The sequence below is a fragment of the Neofelis nebulosa genome, chromosome 5 (genome assembly GCF_028018385.1).
Source record: "Neofelis nebulosa isolate mNeoNeb1 chromosome 5, mNeoNeb1.pri, whole genome shotgun sequence".
Lineage (NCBI taxonomy): Eukaryota > Metazoa > Chordata > Mammalia > Carnivora > Felidae > Neofelis > Neofelis nebulosa.
The window spans coordinates 76,636,275-76,657,686 of NC_080786.1; the positions used below are offsets into that span (position 1 = coordinate 76,636,275).

The 21,412-nt window shown below is 36.1% G+C and overlaps 1 protein-coding gene across 8 annotated transcripts in view; it reads left to right on the forward strand.

The window, feature by feature from the left end:
• VPS8 (VPS8 subunit of CORVET complex) overlaps positions 1-21,412 on the forward strand; it is a 251,993-nt gene that overhangs the window by 49,409 nt on the left and 181,172 nt on the right. For all 8 annotated transcript variants that reach the window (XR_009262061.1, XR_009262062.1, XM_058730711.1 and 5 more), the window contains 6 exons: positions 1,308-1,478; positions 10,059-10,133; positions 10,998-11,033; positions 12,170-12,260; positions 12,653-12,699; positions 14,593-14,682. Coding sequence is in view for 6 of the 8 variants with exons in the window: in XM_058730711.1 (XP_058586694.1) it covers positions 1,308-1,478; positions 10,059-10,133; positions 10,998-11,033; positions 12,170-12,260; positions 12,653-12,699; positions 14,593-14,682 (510 nt within the window). In the remaining 2 variants the exon portion in view is untranslated. The remainder of the gene's footprint in view (positions 1-1,307; positions 1,479-10,058; positions 10,134-10,997; positions 11,034-12,169; positions 12,261-12,652; positions 12,700-14,592; positions 14,683-21,412) is intronic.

Below are 21,412 nucleotides of genomic sequence, written 5' to 3' on the forward strand. Positions count from 1 at the left end.
ACTTGAATTACCTAGATGGTGATCTTGCTTGTATTTGTGAAAGGAGCCTATCTTTATAAAAATCCAAACAAAGAAGATAGCAACACTGGTTCTGACTGATAAGTGGAATGGTAAATAAAGAACAGACGTATACCCTCCTTAAAAAAAATAGGATGATAAATATTTTTCAAAACTGATGATCTCTGTGTAAAATGTATGACCGTTAGATTTTTCTCCCTGTAAAAAATAAAAAATAAAAACTAGCACTAAGGTTGTATAAGGCTAATAATGTGTCTTTCCTAAATGATACTTTGTTTTTTAAAATAATGAAGAGAGCACCTTGTAAGTGCTCTTTGTAAAGTCTTGAGTATCAAACTCCCTGTTAGCAATAATTTTTGGGGGGAAAACCAAAACAGAGAAACACCCTTCCCTTACAGTAGCCACTATACGGTGACAGAGTGCATTTTCAGCATGTTAAAATGTATCCACTTTGACTTGGTTTTTTTTATATGGCATTATGCAGATAATCTCTGATGACATGGAATAGGTCATATAAATAAAACAACATGAATGCCAGAGAGAGTGTAGGAGAAGCACTCTATTCTGGCTTATTTAGAATTCTAATTGAGCAGCTTTTAAAACTCCATTTATTTCCTGGGGAAGGATTGAAATTAAAAAAAAAAATCATTTTGAAAATAAGAAATCTTATATAAAACCCAAGAAATTTATCAAAATGGCATCCTTCAGAAGATTTTTAATATTATTAAGTTATTCTAAAATTATAATCGTACTTATTAAGGAAAATTTGGAACATAGAGAAATAGAAAAGCAAAGGACTCTCCCATAATTGGTAGGGAGGTTTTAAAGGAAATACATGTTTTAAACAGCTTCTGTTTTAAAACATATATAAACGCTAACAATCATTTGACCACCTAGGTTGAGGAGGTTTGTTTGCCCTTTTTAAAAATTAACATCAGAAACACAAGAAATGCATATTTTGTCATTTTCCTTAAGTCATTTGTGCCAGTGTACCTTATAATTGTACTGAAACTAACATATCCTGTAATATATCTGTTAAAGCTCTTAGTTACCTTTTTTAAATACTAGGAGTCATTTTAACACTGTCAGACTCAATACTGTGTTGTGCACTGTCACCCACCACAGTGTAGCCACTACTGTCACCAGAGTAGTTCTTGCTGTGATTGTTATCAAGTTACTGAATGGATAAAATCCTCAACGTAATTTAACCTGAGTGGCCAGGCTTCCTTTTTGTCTTGAATGATGTGGGATGGGCCTCACGTTTGTTTTGTGGTGTGCTTGATTTGCAGTGGATAAACTCACGTACAGTTGTGCTCTTGGACAGCGTGGAGAAGTTGCATGTGATCGACCGGCAGACTCAAGAGGAATTGGAAACAGTGGAGATCTCAGAAGTTCAGTTGGTCTATAACAGCAGCCATTTCAAATCCCTAGCCACCGGAGGAAATGTTAGCCAGGCACTGGTAAGGGCAATCCATTATCTTAGTACTGCTTTGATAAAATTGGTATTTTGTTGTTTGTTTTAGAAATAGGAACTGAGGAGTTAGTTAGGTGTTTCTTTAAAAGCTACTAGATTGAAGTGGATATGGGTGTGTTTATGAGTCTTCAGGGATGTGAACTAAAACAGTAATTCCTGTTGTCTTCTATTAAAAAAATGTGACTAATATAATACCAAAGAATTTTAACTTTTATACTAAAATAATAAAATGAGATTGAAAATTTATGAGAAAGAAATTATAAAAGCAGAATATTTTAGGAAGTTTAATATGGTGGCAATAAGCCTGATAGATTTAAGGGATGAATGACTGGAGACAAATAGCCTGTGAGGCTTTGGAAATATTTGGGTGATTGGTAAAGGCTTTAGCAGATGTGGTGGCTGTGGGAACTAAAAGGTAAAGATGGCTCTGAGAGGAGGAAAGAAGGTTCTTTAGAAACAGGTATATGAAATGTAGGAGTCGAGAGAGAAGGAAGACACAGAAGTATGATCTTAGTGTTAATTTTACTGTATTTTAAGCAACCACAATGATAGCCTTTTGCTAAAGGCAGTTTTACACATGCAGTTTACAGTTAAATTTCTTTGAATTGTGATCTCTTGTTTCCAAAAGCAATAATTTCTAAGCAGGAAATTTAGAGGCTTTCCTGGTTAATTTCTTGGAAGAAAAAAGTAATGATGTTCATATTTAATGAGCATCTACTGTGTGATATGCAGCCATTGGTCACATCTCGCTGAGATATTAGGACTTCAGCATTTAAAAAATATGTGAAAGGGTCTTCCATCCTCAGAATTTAGAAACCAAGAAAATCCAGACTAAGAAATGGTAATGCACGGGGCGCCTGGGTGGCGCAGTCGGTTAAGCGTCCGACTTCAGCCAGGTCACGATCTCGCGGTCCATGAGTTCGAGCCCCGCGTCAGGCTCTGGGCTGATGGCTCGGAGCCTGGAGCCTGTTTCCGATTCTGTGTCTCTCTCTCTCTCTGCCCCTCCCCCGTTCATGCTCTGTCTCTCTCTGCCTCAAAAATAAATAAAAAACGAAAAAAAAAAAAAAAAAAAAAGAAATGGTAATGCAGTAGAGTTCACTAAAGACTAATTATTATCCCACACGTATTTTCTTGTGTTAGAATGGTTATTAAAAATGGTGTGTGACTTTCAACTTGTACTTTTGGCCAAGATGGATTAGTGGGCACTGATTAACTCTCCCATATAGAAGAAAGAAAGAAAGAAAAAAAACTTTTCAAGATACTGGCTACCAGGTAGTGAAGGCCAGCAATCTCTGACAAAATGGGAAACAAATGGCATGAGCCCTGTTATTATCCTAGCTTCTAGCCTAGAGAGAGTTTCTAGGCTGTAGCTCAGGGGTGAGGGACCCACTTGGAGTCCGAAGGACTCTATAAACTGAGACTGTGGAAGACTAGGGTGGGTTGAGTTTACAGGACAGTGTAGGATAGTGTACTGGAGAGGACAGACAGCACCATACCTGTGGTTCCCTTTGGGTATTCAGCAGACAGTTGATCAACAGATACATATGAGGGAACTCCAAGAACTATGTGATAGGTTTGGAAGGAACTGTATCCAGTGCTCGCACTGGCTTGTTTATACCAGCCAGAATGGAAAGCTTCATGATTTATAGGGCATTGGGTAGAATACTCAGGTTATATCTTAGTTCGGTAGTGGGTAATAATTAGGACCAGAATAAACACTGCTCTGGTCCCTACTACAGATCTTAAAAGCAAGACCAGAAAGAATCAAACTGTTTCCACGTAACTTAACTACCTCACAAAACAAAGCACAAGAATATTTTTTTTGTAATGTTTTATTTATTTATTTTGAGAGGGAGAGTGAGTGTGAGCATGGAGGGGGCAGAGAGAATCCCAAGTAGGCTCTGCTCGGTTGGCGCAGAGACTGACACTGGGCTCCATCTCACAAGCCAAAAGATCATGATCTGAGCCAAAATCAAGAGTAGGACACTCAACCAACTGAGACACCCAGGTGCCCCCCAAAAGCACAGGAATATCAATAGGAAAACAGAAATGTCCAGAACCCAACAAGATAAAATTCACAGTGTCTGCCATTCAGTCAGAGATTACTAGGCATGTAAAGAAGAAGAGAAACACAATTTAGAGTGAGGAGACAAATCAATCAAAACTGACTTAGACCGGAAACAGATGTTAGAATTAGCAGACAAGGACATAACAGTTATTATAACTATAGCCCATATATCCAAAAAGTTAAGTAGTGACATGAAGGATATTTAGAAAAGTACAAATCTAACTTCTAGAGATAAAAATTACAGTGCTTGAAATGAAAAATGCCCTGGATGAGATTAATGTTAGAGAGTAGACATTATAGGAACATTAGTGAACTTGAAGATAGAGCAATAGAATTTATCCAAAATGAAACACAGAAAAAATAATTTAAAAAAATATTTGTGACCTGTGAGACACATTGAGTAGGCTAACATATGAGCAGTTGGAATCTCTGAAGAAAAGGAGAAGAGGGGCACCTGATTAGCTCAGTCGGTTAAGCATCATATTTCAGCTCAGGTCATGATCTTGTGGTTTGTGGGTTTGAGCCCCATGTTGGGCTCTGTGCTGACAGCTCAGAGCCTGGAGCCTGCTTCAGATTCTGTGTCTCCTTCTGTCTCTGTCCCTCCCCCACTTGTACTCTGTCTCTCTCTGTCTCTCAAAAATAAATAAAAATGTTTAAAAAAAAAAAAAGAGGAAGAAAATGGAAGAAGGAATGATCAAAAACTTTCCAAAACTATAAACACAAATTTTCAAGAAGCTCAGCGAACCCTGGACTTCAAGCTGTATTACAAAGCTGTAATCATCAAGACAGTATGGTACTGGCACAAGAACAGACACTCAGATCAATGGAACAGAATAGAGAACCCAGAAATGGACCCACAAACGTATGGTCAACTAATCTTTGACAAAGCAGGAAAGAATATCCAATAGAATAAAGACAATGTCTCTTCAGCAAGTGGTGCTGGGAAAACTGGATAGCGACATGCAGAAGAATGAACCTGGGCCACTTTCTTACACCACATACAAAAATAAACTCAAAATGGATGAAAGACCTCAATGTAAGACAGGAAGCCATCAAAATCCTAGAGGAGAAAGCAGGCAAAAACCTCTTTGACCTTGGCTGCAGCAACTTCTGACTCAACACCTCTCCGGAGGCAAGGGAAACAAAAGCAAAAATGAACTATTGGGACCTCATCAAAATAAAAAGCTTCTGCACAGTGAAGGAAACAGTCAGCAAAACTAAAAGGCAACCGACGGAATGGGAGAAGATATTTGCAAACAGCATATCAGATAAAGGGTTAGTATACAAAATCTATAAAGAACTTATCAAACTCAACACCCAAAAAACAAATAATCCAGTGAAGAAATGGGCAAAAGACATCAATAGACATACAGATGGCCAACTGACACATGAAAAAATGCTCAACATCACTCATCATCAGGGAAATACAAATCAAAACCACAATGAGATACCACCTTACACCTGTCAGAATGGCTAACATTAACAACTCAGGCAATGACAGATGTTGGTGAGGATGTGGAGAAAGGATCTCTTTTGCATTGTTGGTGGGAATGCAAACTGGTGCAGCCATTCTGGAAAGCACTGTGGAGGTTCTTCAAAAAATTGAAACTAGAACAACCCTACGACCCAGCAATTGCACTACTAGGCATTTATCCACGGGATACAGGTGTGCTGTTTCAAAGGGACACATGCACCCCCCATGTTTATTGCAACACTGTCAACAATAGCCAAAGTATGGAAAGAGCCCAAATGTACATCGATGGATGAATGGATAAAGAAGATGTGGTATATATATACAATGGAGTATTACTCAGCAATCAAAAAGAATGAAATCTTGCCATTTGCAACTACGTGGATGGAACTGGGGGATATTATGCTAAGCGAAATTAGTCAGAGAAAGACAAATATATGACTTCACTCATATGAGGATTTTAAGATACGAAAACAGATGAACCATAAGGAAGGGAAGCAAAAATACAAAAACTGGGAGGGGGACCAAAACGTAAGAGACTCTCAAATATGGAGAACAAACAGAGGGTTGCTGGAGGGGTTGTGGGAGTGGGGTTTGGGCTAAATGGGTAAGGGGCATTAAGGAATCTACTCCTGAAATCATTGTTGCACTATATGCTAACTAACTTAGATGTAAATTAAAAAAATAAAATTAAAAAAAAAGAAGCTCAGCCAACCCAAGCACAAGTAAAATAAAACCGTATATAGATTGTTCAAAATAAGTAGTTAAAGAGAAAAATATTAAAGCAGCTAGAGAAGAAAGGCACATTAAATGCAGAAGAGCAACAGTAAGTATGAAAGCAGATTCCTCATCAGAAACAATTTGAGCAATCTCCAAAGATATATGGATGGTCAATAAGCATAGCCAAGATGTTCCGCGTTGTTAATCATTAAGGAAATGCATATCAAAACGCAATGAGATATTCACTTCATACCCACTAGGCTGGCTGTAACTAAAAACATAGACAGTCATAAGTATTGGTGAAGATAAGGAAAAAATGGGACTGTTATATGCTGCTGGTGGGAAATGGTACAGCTGCTGTGGAAAACATTGTGGCAGTTCCTCAAAATGTTAAACATATTCATAAGGATTCATTTGAGCAATTCTCCTAGGTATATACCTAGGAGAAGTGAAAATATGTCCACAGAAACACTTGTTCGCAAATGTTCATGGCAGCATTATTCGTAATAGCCAAAAAATGGAAACAGTCCAATGTCCACCACTTGGTAAGTGGATGAATAAAAAGTGACATAGCCATGTAATAGAATACTGTCCCACAATAAAAAGGATGAATTACTGACACGTGCTACAACATGGATGGATGAACCTTTTCAAAAACTATGTTAAGTGAAAGAAGCCATATGGAAAGATTGATTCTGTGAGATGTCCAGAAAAGCCAAGTTGACGGAGATAGATGTAGAGTAGTGGTTACTTGAGAGTGGGAGTGGGAATAAGGGTTGACTGGAAATGAATACAAGGGGTCTTTGTGGATTGATAGAAATGTTCTAAAACTGGATTTTAGTGATGGTTGGGCAACTGTAAATGTATTAAAATTATTGAATTTTACATTTAATGAGTGAATTATGTGGTATATAAATTATATCTCAGCACTGTTATTTAACAAGAGCTATTGACTATTTAAAACAAAAATAATGTAATGTTTATGATAATGTGGAAGTAGTGTGTATGATGAAAATAGTGCATAGCAGGGAGTGGGGCATAGAAGTATATCATTATAAGGATTTACATTATACATCAAATAGTATGATATTACTTAAATGTAGATAGAGATGACTTAAAGTTACATGTTGTAAACACTAGAGGAATCGCTGAAAAAAAGATGTGTAACTAAATAAGTTAATAGTAGTGACAAAATGGAATGTTAAAAAATATTAAATTCAGTGAAGCCTAAAAAATAGGAACAGACAATACAAGTAGAAAAAACAGTTAATATGATCATCAATCTAAAGCCAACCATATCAATTACAGCAAGTGGAAATAGTCTAAAGATTTCAATTAAAAGGTAGATTGTCAGACTGGATAAAGAAATTTAAGAACCAAATCTGTGCTGTGGACAAAACGCATTAAGTACGAAGACCTAGATAAATTAAAAGATGATAGAAAAAGACATACCCTGCAAACTCTAATCATAATCACTAGATTTCAGAGTAGGAAATATTGTCTGAGATAAAGAGAAATTTCAAATTGGTAAAAAGGGGTTACAAGAAGATAAACCATCTTAAAGATTTAAGCACCCAATGTCAGACCTCCAATACGTGTGAAACAAACACTGACAGAATGGAAAGGAGAAACTTACAAACCACAATTACACAAAACTCCTTTCAGTCATTAATAGAATTAGTAGACAGAAAATCATTAAAGGTGTGGAAAACTTAGACACTATTGATTGACCAATTGACCTAAGTGACATTTACAGAATATTCCACCAAACAAAAGCAAGTTACAAACTTTTTTCAAGAGCACGTGGAGTATGCACCAATATAGGTTATATGATAAGCCATAAAACAAACTTTCATAAATTGTTGAAGGAATCATCAGAGTAAGTCTGGGAAGAACCCAAATATTTGGAATTTAAACCACACTTTTGTAAATAACCCATGAGTCAAAGAAGAAATCTCAGACGAAATTGGAATATATTTTAAACTGAATGAAAATGAAATTACAACATATCAAAATCTGGGGCCTACAGTTAAATCAGTTTTTAAGAGTAACTTATAGCATTAAATACGTATATTAGGAAAGAAGAAAAATCTCAAATTAATGCCCTAAGCTTCTACCTTAATTAAGGAAATAGAGAAATATAACTTAGATTGAAGAAAGAAATAAAAAGGTGAACACCAATCAGTTAAATAGAAAATCGACAGACCTTAGAGAAAATCAAAGGAATCAAAAGCTGGTTCTTTAAAAGAGAAATAAAATTGATAAGCCTCTAGTGAGACTAATTAAGGAAAAGGGAAGACACAGTTACCAGTATCAGGAATGGAAGAGGTGTCATCACTGTAGAGAGTATAGATATTAAAAAGATAATGTGCATAATTTTATGCCAATGAATTCAACAACTTTAGGTGAAATGGAAAAATTCTTTGGAATGCACAGATTACCAAAGCTGACTCAAAAGCAATAGAAAGTCTAAGTCACTGTACATCAGTTAAAGAAATGATTGATTCTCTACAGAGAAGCCCCAGGCCCAGACAGCTTCACTGGTGAAGTCTATCATATTTAAGGAAAAAAAAAAAACAAAACTGTACACAAAAATCTTTAAAAAATGGAGGAAAAGGGAGCATGTAACTCTTTTTATGAGATTAGATTGATGATAAAATCAGACAAAGATACTACAATAGAGAACACTACAGATTAATATCCTCATAAGCATAGAAGCAAAAATACTCAAAATATTAGCAAATGGAAACAAGCAATGTATAATAAGAGTACTAAAATGAGCAAATGGTGTTTATCCAAGGCATGCAAGGGTGCTTAACATTCAAAATCAATATAATTTACCGTACTAGTTGATTGTAAAAGAAAAACCATAATATCATCTCAGAAGTAAGTATTTGACAAAGTTCGATAGCCATTCCTGAGAAAATTCACAGCAAACTGGGAATAGAAGGGAACTTTTTCAACCTGATAATCAAGGGCATCTACAAAATCTTAAAGCTAACATCATACTTAAAGTAGTATTGCCAAAAAAACCCCCCAAAATCAGAGATGCTGATTCTGATCAAGCATCTTCTAGAGAAAATATGGAAGACAGAGGAACATGTTAAAAGATTCCATGTGGATGCAGTTAGCAAAATCCAGATAGTGGGAAACTATGGAATTAAGCATTCCAGTTTCTTCAACAGTTAACTTCAAGGAAAATAAAGGTTTGAGAGAGATGGAGTCACACCTATAAATTAAAAGAAAATTAAGGCACCTATCAGCCAGCTCCAACATGTGGCCTTTCATTGGATCTTAGATTTAGTCAAATGAAATGTAGAAAAAGCAAAAACAAAACAACAAAAATCTCAACAACATTTGACATTTATGAGACCATTTGAAATCTAAACACTGGATATTTCATACTAAGGAATGATTGTTAAATTTTTTAAAATATGCTAATGAAGTTGTGGTTATGTTAAAAAGGACTAATTTATGCATATACTGAATTTTTATAAATGAAATAATCAAAGTCTGAGATTCATCTCAAAATTACACTGTGTATAGGGGAGTCAGTGGGAATATAGGTGAGACAAGATTGGTGATGATACTGGTAATTAATGAAGCTGATTAATGGATGAAGAGTATTCTGTCTACTTTTGGACATGTTTTTAAATTTCATAGCTTAAGTTTAAAAGTTATCCTAGTTATCAGTTATTGGCCATTTGCATATTTTGGGACATTTATAAATGTTAATATATTTAAGTTTCATGGAAACTGCATGGTTTTTCAAAGATGAAAAATGAATGTCAGAAGTTTGAAACATGTTTAGGGTCATACCTTAAGTGACCGAGCCAAAATTGGCAATCCAAATTTATCACATGGTAGGTTTCATTTCTCTTTTGCTGGGCTATGCTGACTTCCATGTATTATTCTGCTTTGTCTTCCAGTTTCTTCTTGTGTTTTATATTGGTGTTTATTTCAAAGAACATAGAGGTGCCATTTTCAAACAGCCCTATTCTTTGTCAGAAGCAGTGAATACCTGTCTTCCAGTAATGGGCAGGTTGCAGCATTTTCCCTTTAGATTTAGAAAGTTGGCTTATTCTTCCCATTTTTGTATTATTCTGAAAAATAAAAAGGCCGTGGGTAGGCAGAGAATTAACTTTTTGCACTTTGTCTTTTCTGCCACTTCACTGACTGGCGCTTGACTGACATTTTTCCCTCACTAATTTGTGGGATAAAACTGTTGATCTAAAATGTCTGTGTAATTGACATTCTTTAAAATGTCAATTCTCTAATACATGTTATTTTTACTTTTTTCTTTATAGGCTTTGGTTGGAGAGAAGGCTTGTTATCAGTCCATCAGTAGTTACGGTGGTCAGATCTTTTACTTGGGGACAAAAGTAAGCTCTTCCACTCTGACTTGACATCTGTTTGTGCCAGGATAGTTGCGGCTGAAGGGGGTTGCTGGTACAGAGAGCAGTGCATTACAGAGTGCATATTGATCATCAGGAATCTAACACTTTTAGGGTGTGTGTGTGTGTGTGTGTGTGTGTGTGTGTGTGTGTATTTTATTTTTTTTTAGGGGATTTAGTTTTTAAGTAACCACTGTGCCCAGTGTGGGGCTTGTACTCACAACCCTGAGATCAACAGTTGCATGCTCTAATGACTGAGCCAGCCAGGTGCCCCTTTCAGGGGTATATAGTTGTGATTTTTAGCTAATTTATTTTGTCTTTCAGACATTTTTACTTTCATTTAGGTTCTAGGATGCTTATTTTCTTGATTCAAGGATATACTTTCATAATCTTTACATTTATGGTTTTCAAGACGAGGAAGATAGCTTATCATGTATATTTGTCATATCCTTTAGCTTAGATCAGCTTAGGATATATTAAAATGCATTGAGGTATTTGACTTAAAATAGAATCACCGGAATAGGAGCTTGCTTGTATATCAATTTATTCCTTGCTTTTTTTTTTTTAACTTAGAGAAATATTCATTATTAAAATTCAAAATATTACAGGGATTTGGGGCATTCTTTGTTTCTTGCCGGTGGAATTAATTCCTTGGACTGCAGACTTTAAATATTTGTTTGATTTACTCTTTAATGTGGGCCCTTGAAAACCCTTTAGTAAATACTTCTAATTGTACTATGAAATATTTTTACCTAAAGAGATGTAAAATGAGATGCAGGACTGGGACAAATGTGTCTCCCAAACTAAGCTGTTAAAGATGATCATTTTAATTATTGTTTCTTTATTTTCTAGTCTGTTTATGTGATGATGCTGAGAAGCTGGAGAGAGGTGAGTTCAAAGTAATTTTATATGCTAGAGCTGTTGAATTGATTAGCATCTTAACATTCTGTTTTGACTTTGCAGGAAAAGATTATTTGGATTTGTGCTTTTTAATTTCAGAAGTATACATCAGAATCTTTATAACTATTAGGTACTTGATTTGCTAATACTGACTATAAATTAGGATTAGATTTAGCTACAAAAGTCAGGAAATTTAAAATAACAGTGGCTTCAATAAGATTTCTGTCTAATGTAAAAACAATCTGGAGGTAGGTAGTCTGTGGCTAGTGTGGCAGCTCAGTGGTCTTTAGTATACTGTCCTATTCCACCATTCTTGTGTGTGGATTCTAGTCTCAAAGTCATTTAATGTTCCATTGTGGCTGCCGGAGCTCCAGCTGTTAAGTCCACATTCCAGGAAGGAGGAAGGGGAAGAAAAGGGCTGGCGCCTGCCTTTTAAGGTTATCCCCAAGAAAGGCCAAACTTTTCCACTTATTTATCATTGGCTAGAACTTAGTCACATGGCCCCAAGTGGCTACAAGGGAGTCTTAGAAGTGTCCTTTTGCTGGTATATTGCTGTCTCAGGTAAACTTGGGATTTGTTACTAAGGAGGAGGGAATGGAGGCACCTGGGTGACTCAGTCCGTTGAGTGTCTGTCTGACTTCGGCTCAGGTCATGATCTCATGACTCCTGAGTTCAAGCCCCACGCCAGGCTCTGTGCTGACAGCTCAGAACCTGGAGCTCACTTCTGATTCTGTCTCTCCCCCCACCCCCGCCCCTTCCCACTCACGCTCTATCTCTCTTTCTCCTTCCAAAATAAATAAAAACATTAAAAAAATTTTAAAAACAAGGGAGGAGGGTGTGAATGGATGTTGTGGTAAACAACTAACCTTTTCTGTTAGAGTGACATTCCAGCTATTTCCTCTTTTCATATTTAGGCCTTGTGGCTACCTGTATTAGCCCATACAATCACTGTACTATGTAGTGCTTTAAGAAATTGTTTTCATAGAAATAAGATAGTCACATGATTATTGGAATAATTTTAGCTGTTAAGCAATAACGTCTGAAAAGGTATTAGGTAGAATAGGAATTCTACCTAGTAGTTGGTCAGACAAAGGGGTTTAGCTTCTCTCATTTACTCATTTTAGAGAGTGGATCATCTTCTGAAACAAGATTGTCTTACAGAAGCCTTGGCTCTTGCATGGTCTTTCCATGAAGGAAAAGCAAAAGCAGTAGTGGGTAAGTTGACAGAATACCAGTGTAGTAGACATTGTTTTTCTGGAGTAGAGAAAATGAATACTAATCACTCATAGGACATTTTTTAGCATAGCGTTCAAATATTTTCTAAACAAAATATCATCAAACCTTACAGACTTCCAGTGAAAAAGGTTAATGACAAATACAGGACATAGAATTTTAAATGTTGATTTTAAAGTTCTTTAATTTCATAAGGAGAATTTATAGTTGGAATAAAAAGAAAGTACGTTGATAGGTTATCTGATCCAACAGATGTGAGATGCTCTTACTATGGCATATTAGCCAATACTTTGATATCTAAGGATTGTTATAATTATGCCTTTTGTTAGCACATTATGGATTTTGTTTTTGTGCTGAATTTTGCTTCTCTGCAGGATTATCAGGGGATGCCAGTAAGCGAAAAGCTGTTGTTGCAGATCGGGTGAGTATTTTAATAGGGGCTTTACTAGGGTACAGTACAGATTTGCCTTTGGTATCAGCTAATAATTTTGGGGCATGATTAGGTAAATGGCTACAGTCAAGGAGAGAGTGTGTAAAAAAACGAGTGTATAATTCCCTGGTGTCATCTTGAATTCTTTTAAACCTTCTTCTTACCACCTTTCTTTTTTTCCCTTGCTCACTCCCTTATGACGATGATAAAATTGTAAAACAAAACAAAACAAAAAAAAAGAGCCAAAGGACAGCAGAAAGGAGGACGGAAAAACTCAGGGATCTGGATTATTTATGAGTGTGATTATATATAGCCCATAGAAAGTTGACAATTGTTAGTTTTTATGAACAGATAAGTAATTATGAGAAATACTACACATGCAAGTGTTTGTGTTGCCTGAGGTAACAGAGATGGCTGATTTTATTATTATTAATTAGCATTAATATGATTAATGCCAATATTTAATATTGACTTTGTTTTCCTAATCTAGACCTGGTTGAATTTAAATTCATTTATTATAGTCATTCTTCTCTGTTTTTATTGTGCAAGTGCATTGGTAAAAATTACATTCCAAAATAAGTGTAAGCATATAGAAAACATGAATAGAAATTGGTCACTCTTCAGACTCATGAATGATTAATTGTCTCAGTGTTAGCTAAAATACTTTAGGAATTTGTGTTCTGTCTGTGTTCTCGAGGCAAAGACCTACAGCAGAGCTTTCTGAAGACCTTAACTTTGATTTTTCATTTCCTGAGCAACAGAGGTACTACTGAGTCTAGAACCTGGAGATTAGCAAATCAGTACTAGCCCTGAGGCTGCAAGAAATTAGTCTGAGGTTAAAAATATTGGGAAATAAAGCCACTGAATTTTTTTTTTCAATATATGAAATTTATTGTCAAATGAATGCAAATTGGTGCAGCCACTCTGGAAAACAGTGTGGAGGTTCCTCAAAAAATTAAAAATAGACCTACCCTATGACCCAGCAATAGCACTGCTAGGAATTTACCCAAGGGATATGGGAGTGCTGATGCATAGGGGCACTTGTACCCCAATGTTTATAGCAGCACTCTCAACAATAGCCAAATTATGGAAAGAGCCTAAATGTCCATCAGCTGATGAATGGATAAAGAAATTGTGGTTTATATACACAATGGAGTACTACATGGCAATGAGAAAGAATGAAATATGGCCCTTTGTAGCAACATGGATGGAACTGGAGAGTGTGATGCTAAGTGAAATAAGCCATACAGAGAAAGACAGATACCATATGTGTTCACTCTTATGTGGATCCTAAGAAACTTAACAGAAACCCATGGGGGAGGGGAAGGGGAAAAAAAAAAAAAAAAAAAAAAGAGGTTAGAGTGGGAGAGAGCCAAAGCATAAGAGGCTCTTAAAAACTGCCACTGAATTTTTTAAATTATATATATATGTATAAAACATGTAAATATACATTTATACATATATATTTTATATATATATATATATGTATATATATATATATTTTTTTTTTTTTTTTTTTTTTTTAATTTTAAGTTATATCTTTGGGGTGCCTGGGTGGTTCAGTTGGTTGGGTGTCCGACTTCAGCTCAGGTCATGATCTCACAGTCGGTGAGTTCGAGCCCTGCATCAGGCTCTGTGCTGACAGCTCAGAGCCTGGAGCCTGCTTCAGATTCTGTGTCTCCCTCTCTCTCTGCCCCTCCCCTGCTCGTGCTCTGTCTCTATCTATTTCAAAAATAAATAAAAACATTAAAAAAATTTTTTTTAAAAAGTTATATCTTTAATAAAACTCAATTCTGTATTATTTAGGAGGACCTACATATATTAAGTACTGAAAAATTTTAGAGATATATTTTGATTTTCTATACAAGGCTGTTTTCCTTACAGATGGTAGAAATCCTATTCCACTATGCAGATCGAGCTCTGAAAAAGTGTCCAGACCAGGGAAAAATCCAAGTGATGGAGCAGCATTTTCAGGTACATCTTTGCATGTGCTTCTAATAGACATTGCTATGAATAGGTCTAATACTGCTCTTTTATATTACTTGAGAATAGGGCTTTCATGCTTTGGTTAAACATTTGCAGCATTCAAAACTTTATTGAAGGGCTTTTGGAGCATTCTAAATAATGAAATTTTGAAGTAATAGGTAACATGGGGATAGATGGTAAAATGTGGAGTGTTGATGCTTAGGTCTAGTGCCGTATGGATGGCAAGGATGTGTACATGAGGGTATATACCTCATATATACCTATAGGTATATACCTATGAACTGACACCTCCCAGTGGCTGACACCTGGCTGATGACTAACATTTATGTTAACTAGGCTAGTTGGAGAAGAGGTGTACCACCAAGGTTTAAATTTAGTTCTCCTAGGAGCACCTGTGATTCAACAACAGCTTGGTTACCTAAAAAAAAAAAAACAAACAAACAAACAAACAAACAAAAAGATCTCTAAAACATGCAGGTGAAAGATCTTTAGTTTCTGCTGGAACTCATTGAAAATGGAAGTCAAGGAACGGTTTAAAGACATGTACAATTTTTGTTATGTGAGTTTTACTGTTTGTAGTGATCACCAGTTATATTTATTGCAAATTTCTGTTTGTCCTTCTCCATTTTTTAGAGCTCCCTCGCCTCTCCCTTCCCTGCCTTCACTTGTAACAATTATTGGAGGGTCTAATACAGGAGTCAGTGAACATTTTCTAAGAAGGGCCATGATGGGCAAATTTAGGCTTTGTGGGGAGCATATGGTCTGTGTCATATGTTCCTGTTTGTTTTCTTTCTTTCTTCTTTCTTTTAAACAACGCTTAAAAAATGTAAAAACCATTCTTAGCTATGAGCCATTCAGAAACAGGCTGTGGGCGGGACTTGGTCCATGGGCCAAAGTGTGCACCTCCTGGTCTTACATGTACTAGGCACTGGACATACAGTGTGTAAAATAGACATGGTCCTCGCTGTCTTAAAGTTTGCACTCCAGTCAAGGTTATTTTTCTTGTTTACATTAATGGAAACATTTAAAAGACATCTAAGGGTTTTGAAGTTCTAAAGAGCAGGCACAGCTTATCTATTTACATATCTATTTACTTGATGCTAGTAACTTTGGAAGACAAGGCTAGAGATGGAAGGTATGAGAGAAGGATTTGGTTTCCTGAGCTGTACTCTTTAATGTCATAGTAGTGGGCTTCTGGCAGGGTAACTCTTATTACTATTTGACTGCAAGCTCATTACATTTATCAATAAAATAGAGAAATGAGCCCCTATAAAATTACGGAAAAAGATAAGAGGAAGGCGTACGGCAGAAAGAAAGCACATGGGGACAATACTGTTTGGCAGCAATATCTTGTATATAAATTTTGTATACCATTGCAGTGTAAATAGAATACAGTATTTTAACAAGGGGATGTCTATTACCTTGAAGTGATGAGATGGTACTTATGAAAGAACTCTGGCTATTGAAAGGTACACCTTGTTGAAAAAAAAAAAGAAAAAACCATAGGGAACACTGGGAGGGGCTAATGAGGGGTGTGTGTATGTGTGATACAGAAACCACAGTGCTGGGGAAGGATATGGCAGAGAGCTATAAAAGAAAGGAAAAAAAGTGATGTTCTGGTGGAGAAATATGAAAGAATCTTGGCATGACAGGGACTGTAGATGATTGTTTCTTTCTTTTTTTTTTTTTTTTTAATTTCAAGAGCATGAGTGAGGGAGGGGCAGAGAGAGAGAATCCCAAGCAGGCTCTGTGCTTTCTGCACAGAGCCCAACACGGGGGTTGATCTCACAAACCATGAGATCATGACCTGAGCTGAAATCAAGAGGCGGACGCTTAAACCACTGAGCCACCCAGGCGCCCCTATAGATGATTGCTTCTAATGCAGTTTATAAAATTTACAGAGAAACAAACTGTAGTAGTAATGTGTTGTTCAACTTCTAGATATATGTTGGAAGTTTCATTCTGCTAAAAGAATATCTCCTACAAATTTTTGATTTATTAATGATTTAGTCTCATTAAGGAGACAGAAGCTGAAGGAAACAATGGTGAACCATTATTCTGGATTTACTTTTTACCAGTAATTGGGGGAATAGAGTAGATAGACTCCTAAGGGAAAAAAATACCACTTTATTTTAAAGATTGTAATAATGTTGCAAAATAAGCTCAGCTTGAATCCTGTGAGAAAGTACATGTTTCAGAAGAAAACTATGGGCACAGTCTCATGGTTATAGGCCTCAAAATACAAATGGATTCACAAAGAACAGGAAATTCTTAAATTTTGACATAATAACCACAAAAATTCAAAGAGAATGGAAATGGGGACGAGTGTTGAGAGAAGTGTCTGTCTACAAAGCACAGAACAGCTACAAAAGATGGAGAGAGGCAGATAATCAAAGATCTATGTAAAAAGCAGCATGAACCTGTAAGACTGTCAGAAAGGAAAATAGTACCTGGATTGTGCCTACTAACATGCTAAGGGTTACAAAATAAGGGATTGTGACCAAGATTCACTGAGTATATTCTACATGCCAAGCACTGTGTAAAGTTTTTTGTATTTAATTTTTATTTAATTCTCACAACAACCCCATGGAGATAGATACTGTTTTTAATCCCAATGCATAGATGAGGAAAGTTAGGTTGGGAGAAATTAGGTGATTTTCCAAGGTAACATTGCTGGTAAGTGTTGGGGTCTGTACTCCAATCCAGGCCTTTGACTTCAAAGCCCAGCTCTTACCTAACTAGTGTTCTGTATGGTTATTTTCAGAACAAGTGCAAGGAACAGATCGGTGAGAAAGGGGTGATGTTAATAGATGATCAAGGATGAGAATGACAGCAGACATCTAAGCCATTTAATGCTTCCTGTGTGGCAGGCACTGTTAATAATGCTTTACATATATTAACTCATTTAATTCTTTCATAACTGTGTAAGATGAGTCCTGTTATTATTCATATGTATAGATGAGACTGAGGCACAGAGAGGTTAAGTAACCTGTTCCAGGTTACACAGTTCATAAATGATAGAACTGGAATTAGAATTCAGGAAGTTGGGCTTCAGGGTCCACATCTGGATTGCTATACTGTACTGAAGAAGAGCACTTCTTATTTTGCTCCCATTTTCATGAGCAAAGAGAATGGTCTTTAAAGTGGAAAAATCTAGTTAAAAATATATTAAAAAGCTGAAGCCCAGCATATGTGATATATAGTTAGTTGCATAATGATTGTTTAAAACTCAAAACTCAGTAGAATTATAACCCAGGATACTGTTTGAACAGTCTGTGTCACTATTCATAATTTTTATGTAACTTTGGATCGTTTTTTTTTAAATAAAGCATATTCAATTAAGCATGGATGCCTCAGCAGAGGAGACACAATTTATTTCACTCAGGAGGACAATTTTCTTCTGAAAAAGATGATCTTCAGTCCATTAGGATGAGTGAAATCCATGTATGGTTGGCTATGAATCTGCCATTTTAAGTGTTTGATCTTAATTAGTTAATCATGAAATAATTAAATAAGTTGGCTCTTAGAGTTTTTTTTAAAGGAAGAGTGGACTTAAGAAATTATCCACTGATAGTTCCAGTGTGGTGTATGAATGTTTTCTGTGAGCTTGCTTGAAATTGACCACGTTAAACTCATAAATTGCCGTTTTGAAAGGAATTTGAGGACAGCATGTCCATGGAATGCCTATTACATAATGTCTTGATTTCATTAAAGCGTTTGTCTGAATTTTCCATTATCCTAATGGCTGAAATAGATTGATGAGTAGTAAATAGATAAGTAAATAGTAAGTAGATTTGTAGCTAGATAAACATCCCTACCCAAAGAGTATTCTTTGGTGGCTTGGTATTAATTACATGTTAGGGCTCTTTCCTGTGCAATTTTTTTTTAATTTTTTTTTTTAACGTTTATTTATTTTTGAGATAGAGAGAGACAGAGCATGAACAGGGGAGGGGCAGAGAGAGAGGGAGACACAGAATCTGAAACAGGCTCCAGGCTCTGGGCTGTCAGCACAGAGCCCGACGCAGTGCTCGAACTCACAGACTGTGAGATCATGAACTGAACCGAAGTCGGACGCTTGACCGACCGAGCCACCCAGGCGCCCCCTTGTGCAATTTTTTATAATTGATTTGGGGTGACGATTTAGTGAGTGACTTGTCAAATATAGGTGGGTGGCACCAGGAGTCTGAGTTCAAAATGATCTTGACAAAATGGAACCAAATTGTCATGAGATAAAATTCAACAAGGATGAACATCAAGACTGCATTAGATCCAGATAATTTAAGTACATGAATACTGGTTTGGGAAGATCTAGCTGGATAAGATTTCAGTTGACCACAAACAGCATGAGTTAATAGTGTGTTAAGGCCCAAGATAAAGGTAAGGAATAGTTCCATTGGGCTATTGGTTGGAAATAAAAGCTCTGAGGTATTTATGGACTACTGACAGATTAAGCTACATCCACAACCAGGATGGTGGGAGATTTAAAAATGACTGAAAAAAATATAGTGGGGTTGTTTAATCTGAGGAGTAAGTAAGTGGAAACATGTCTGCCTTCAGTTGATGACGGGCTGTGAAATAGGGGTTTACTGTATTGCAGCAAAAGGAGGGCTAGTATAAGTGGGTGGAAATCAGGATGTGTATTTCAGTCTAAAATTACCCAGGGATAATGTAAAAATGCTCTTGGATTTATGTGCCTCCTACTGTTGAATTTCTTGAAATGGAGGAAGACCAGCTGACTAAAGACTTTCTTTGCCAGGCAGGAAGAGCTGATATTCTGTATCAGTGTGAAGAAATGATTGTTGGAAACAGATGACCTCTAATCTAGTGAGTTGAAATTTCTAGTACAACTGGTTTCTATTTCAGTCAACATACTGAGAATTTATATTTTACCAGCAGGTGGCACTCATGCTTGCTGCCTCAATTTTAATTTTTACCTTTGATGAAGAGCCTCACCTTTTCCTTAGAGTCAGGATATATAATACCATTCAATATTTTTGCTTTTCTCCAAAGATCAATCAATATTTTGTCCTTTCTTAACTATAGAAAGTAACTTTTGGATCTCATAGTAACTTTTTGATAGGCTGTGGCTTTTATTTATCTGAGAAAAGATTTGAACTTTTAACTATATTTGTATAGTAACTAGTTGGATTAAAAGGAATTAGAGCCACCACTGTTTTCCCAGCATCTGGTTTAGTGCCCTTCAATTTGAGAAATATTTCTTGATAGACTTTTTTTTTTTTAAATATGTGTTTGTATTGTATATAGTGCTTGTCTTGAGCATATGTAGTTTTTTTGGTTTGTTTTTAAGTAGTCTCCATGCCCATCATGGGGCTTGAACTCATGACCCTGAGGTCAAGTGTCCCATACTCAACCAGTTGAGCCAGCCAGGTGCCCCTTGGGCATATGTTTAAATCTAACTCTGGAAGGTTTGAACTGAGAATAGAACTTAGTACAATCACACAGATGTTCATAATCATGACAAATATTATTATGTGCTGTGTGCCTGGCAAGTATCTTATTTAATCTTCATAATATACTTGAGTAGTTATTATTTATCTCCATTTTACAAATGTTTGCATGTGTACACAGACACACAGAGGGTTGAATAACTTGCCTTATGTCATACAACCAATAAACAGAATCAAAGTAGGCACCCAGGCTGTCTGGCACAAGGAGCTTTGAGCCTACAGTCCGCTTAGGTTTCATGCGCATTTCATTCTTTGATACTCTCAGACCAATATGTTGTTAACTGGCTCACTTTGAAGCAGAGAGGACTAAGTAATATATAAATTTTAGGAAGATATTGAAATGTATAAAAAATACATAATTCATTTTAGTATGATCATGGTAATCATATTTGAATGATTGTGGACCATTTTATTCTTCATCTTATTGGTCCTTCATAGCATTCAACAGTTAATGACTTCTTGAAACTGTCCTGTTGTCTTTTCTCCTATCAGAATTCTCTACTAACTGTTCTAAACTCAGAAGCTGGTCAGTTAACTATGGAAGCAGTTTCATGTATTTTGGAATATTTTATCTTATTATAGTCCTGTTTGTTTATGTAATAGGTAGAGGTATAAATAAACATGGGGAATTTTAATAATATAAATCAAGCTAAAATAATTTGAAAAATAATACAATTTTAAAAGCTCTTAAAAGTAAAGCCTTACATTAATTGTTCTCACACTCTCCTTTCTGCTTCATTTCCACCTCCATGAGCTGCAGATCATTCAAGGCCATTGTTATAGCAGCTGTTGCCATATGTTTTTGTATTAGGAGTTCATGCCAAATAGTGGACAGACTCTAAAAGCTAAACACAGAATGAAGCAATAGGTGCCTTCTTTGTCTAATTCATGTTTCCCTGAGATGATGTGAATAATAAGTATTGGTGTCTAGTACATCACCTTATTCCTGAGGCTTGATTAGAATGTTGGTTCTGGGGAGTCAGGTCTTTCCTAGATTATTTTTTTGCCATACCTGTGAGGAAAAAAAAGGAAAAGTACAAATATACACATACACATACAGAGAAATACCCATATCTACATAGCTACTCATGGTGTCTGTGTACTAATACAGGAATACAGCTGCCTAATTTTGATAGCCCACAGAGAAACATCTATTGATCTGTGTATAGGAATGTTTATGTACTTTGGTGTGTGTGTGTATGTGTGTGCATACATATACGTATATATACACATATACGTATATGTATACA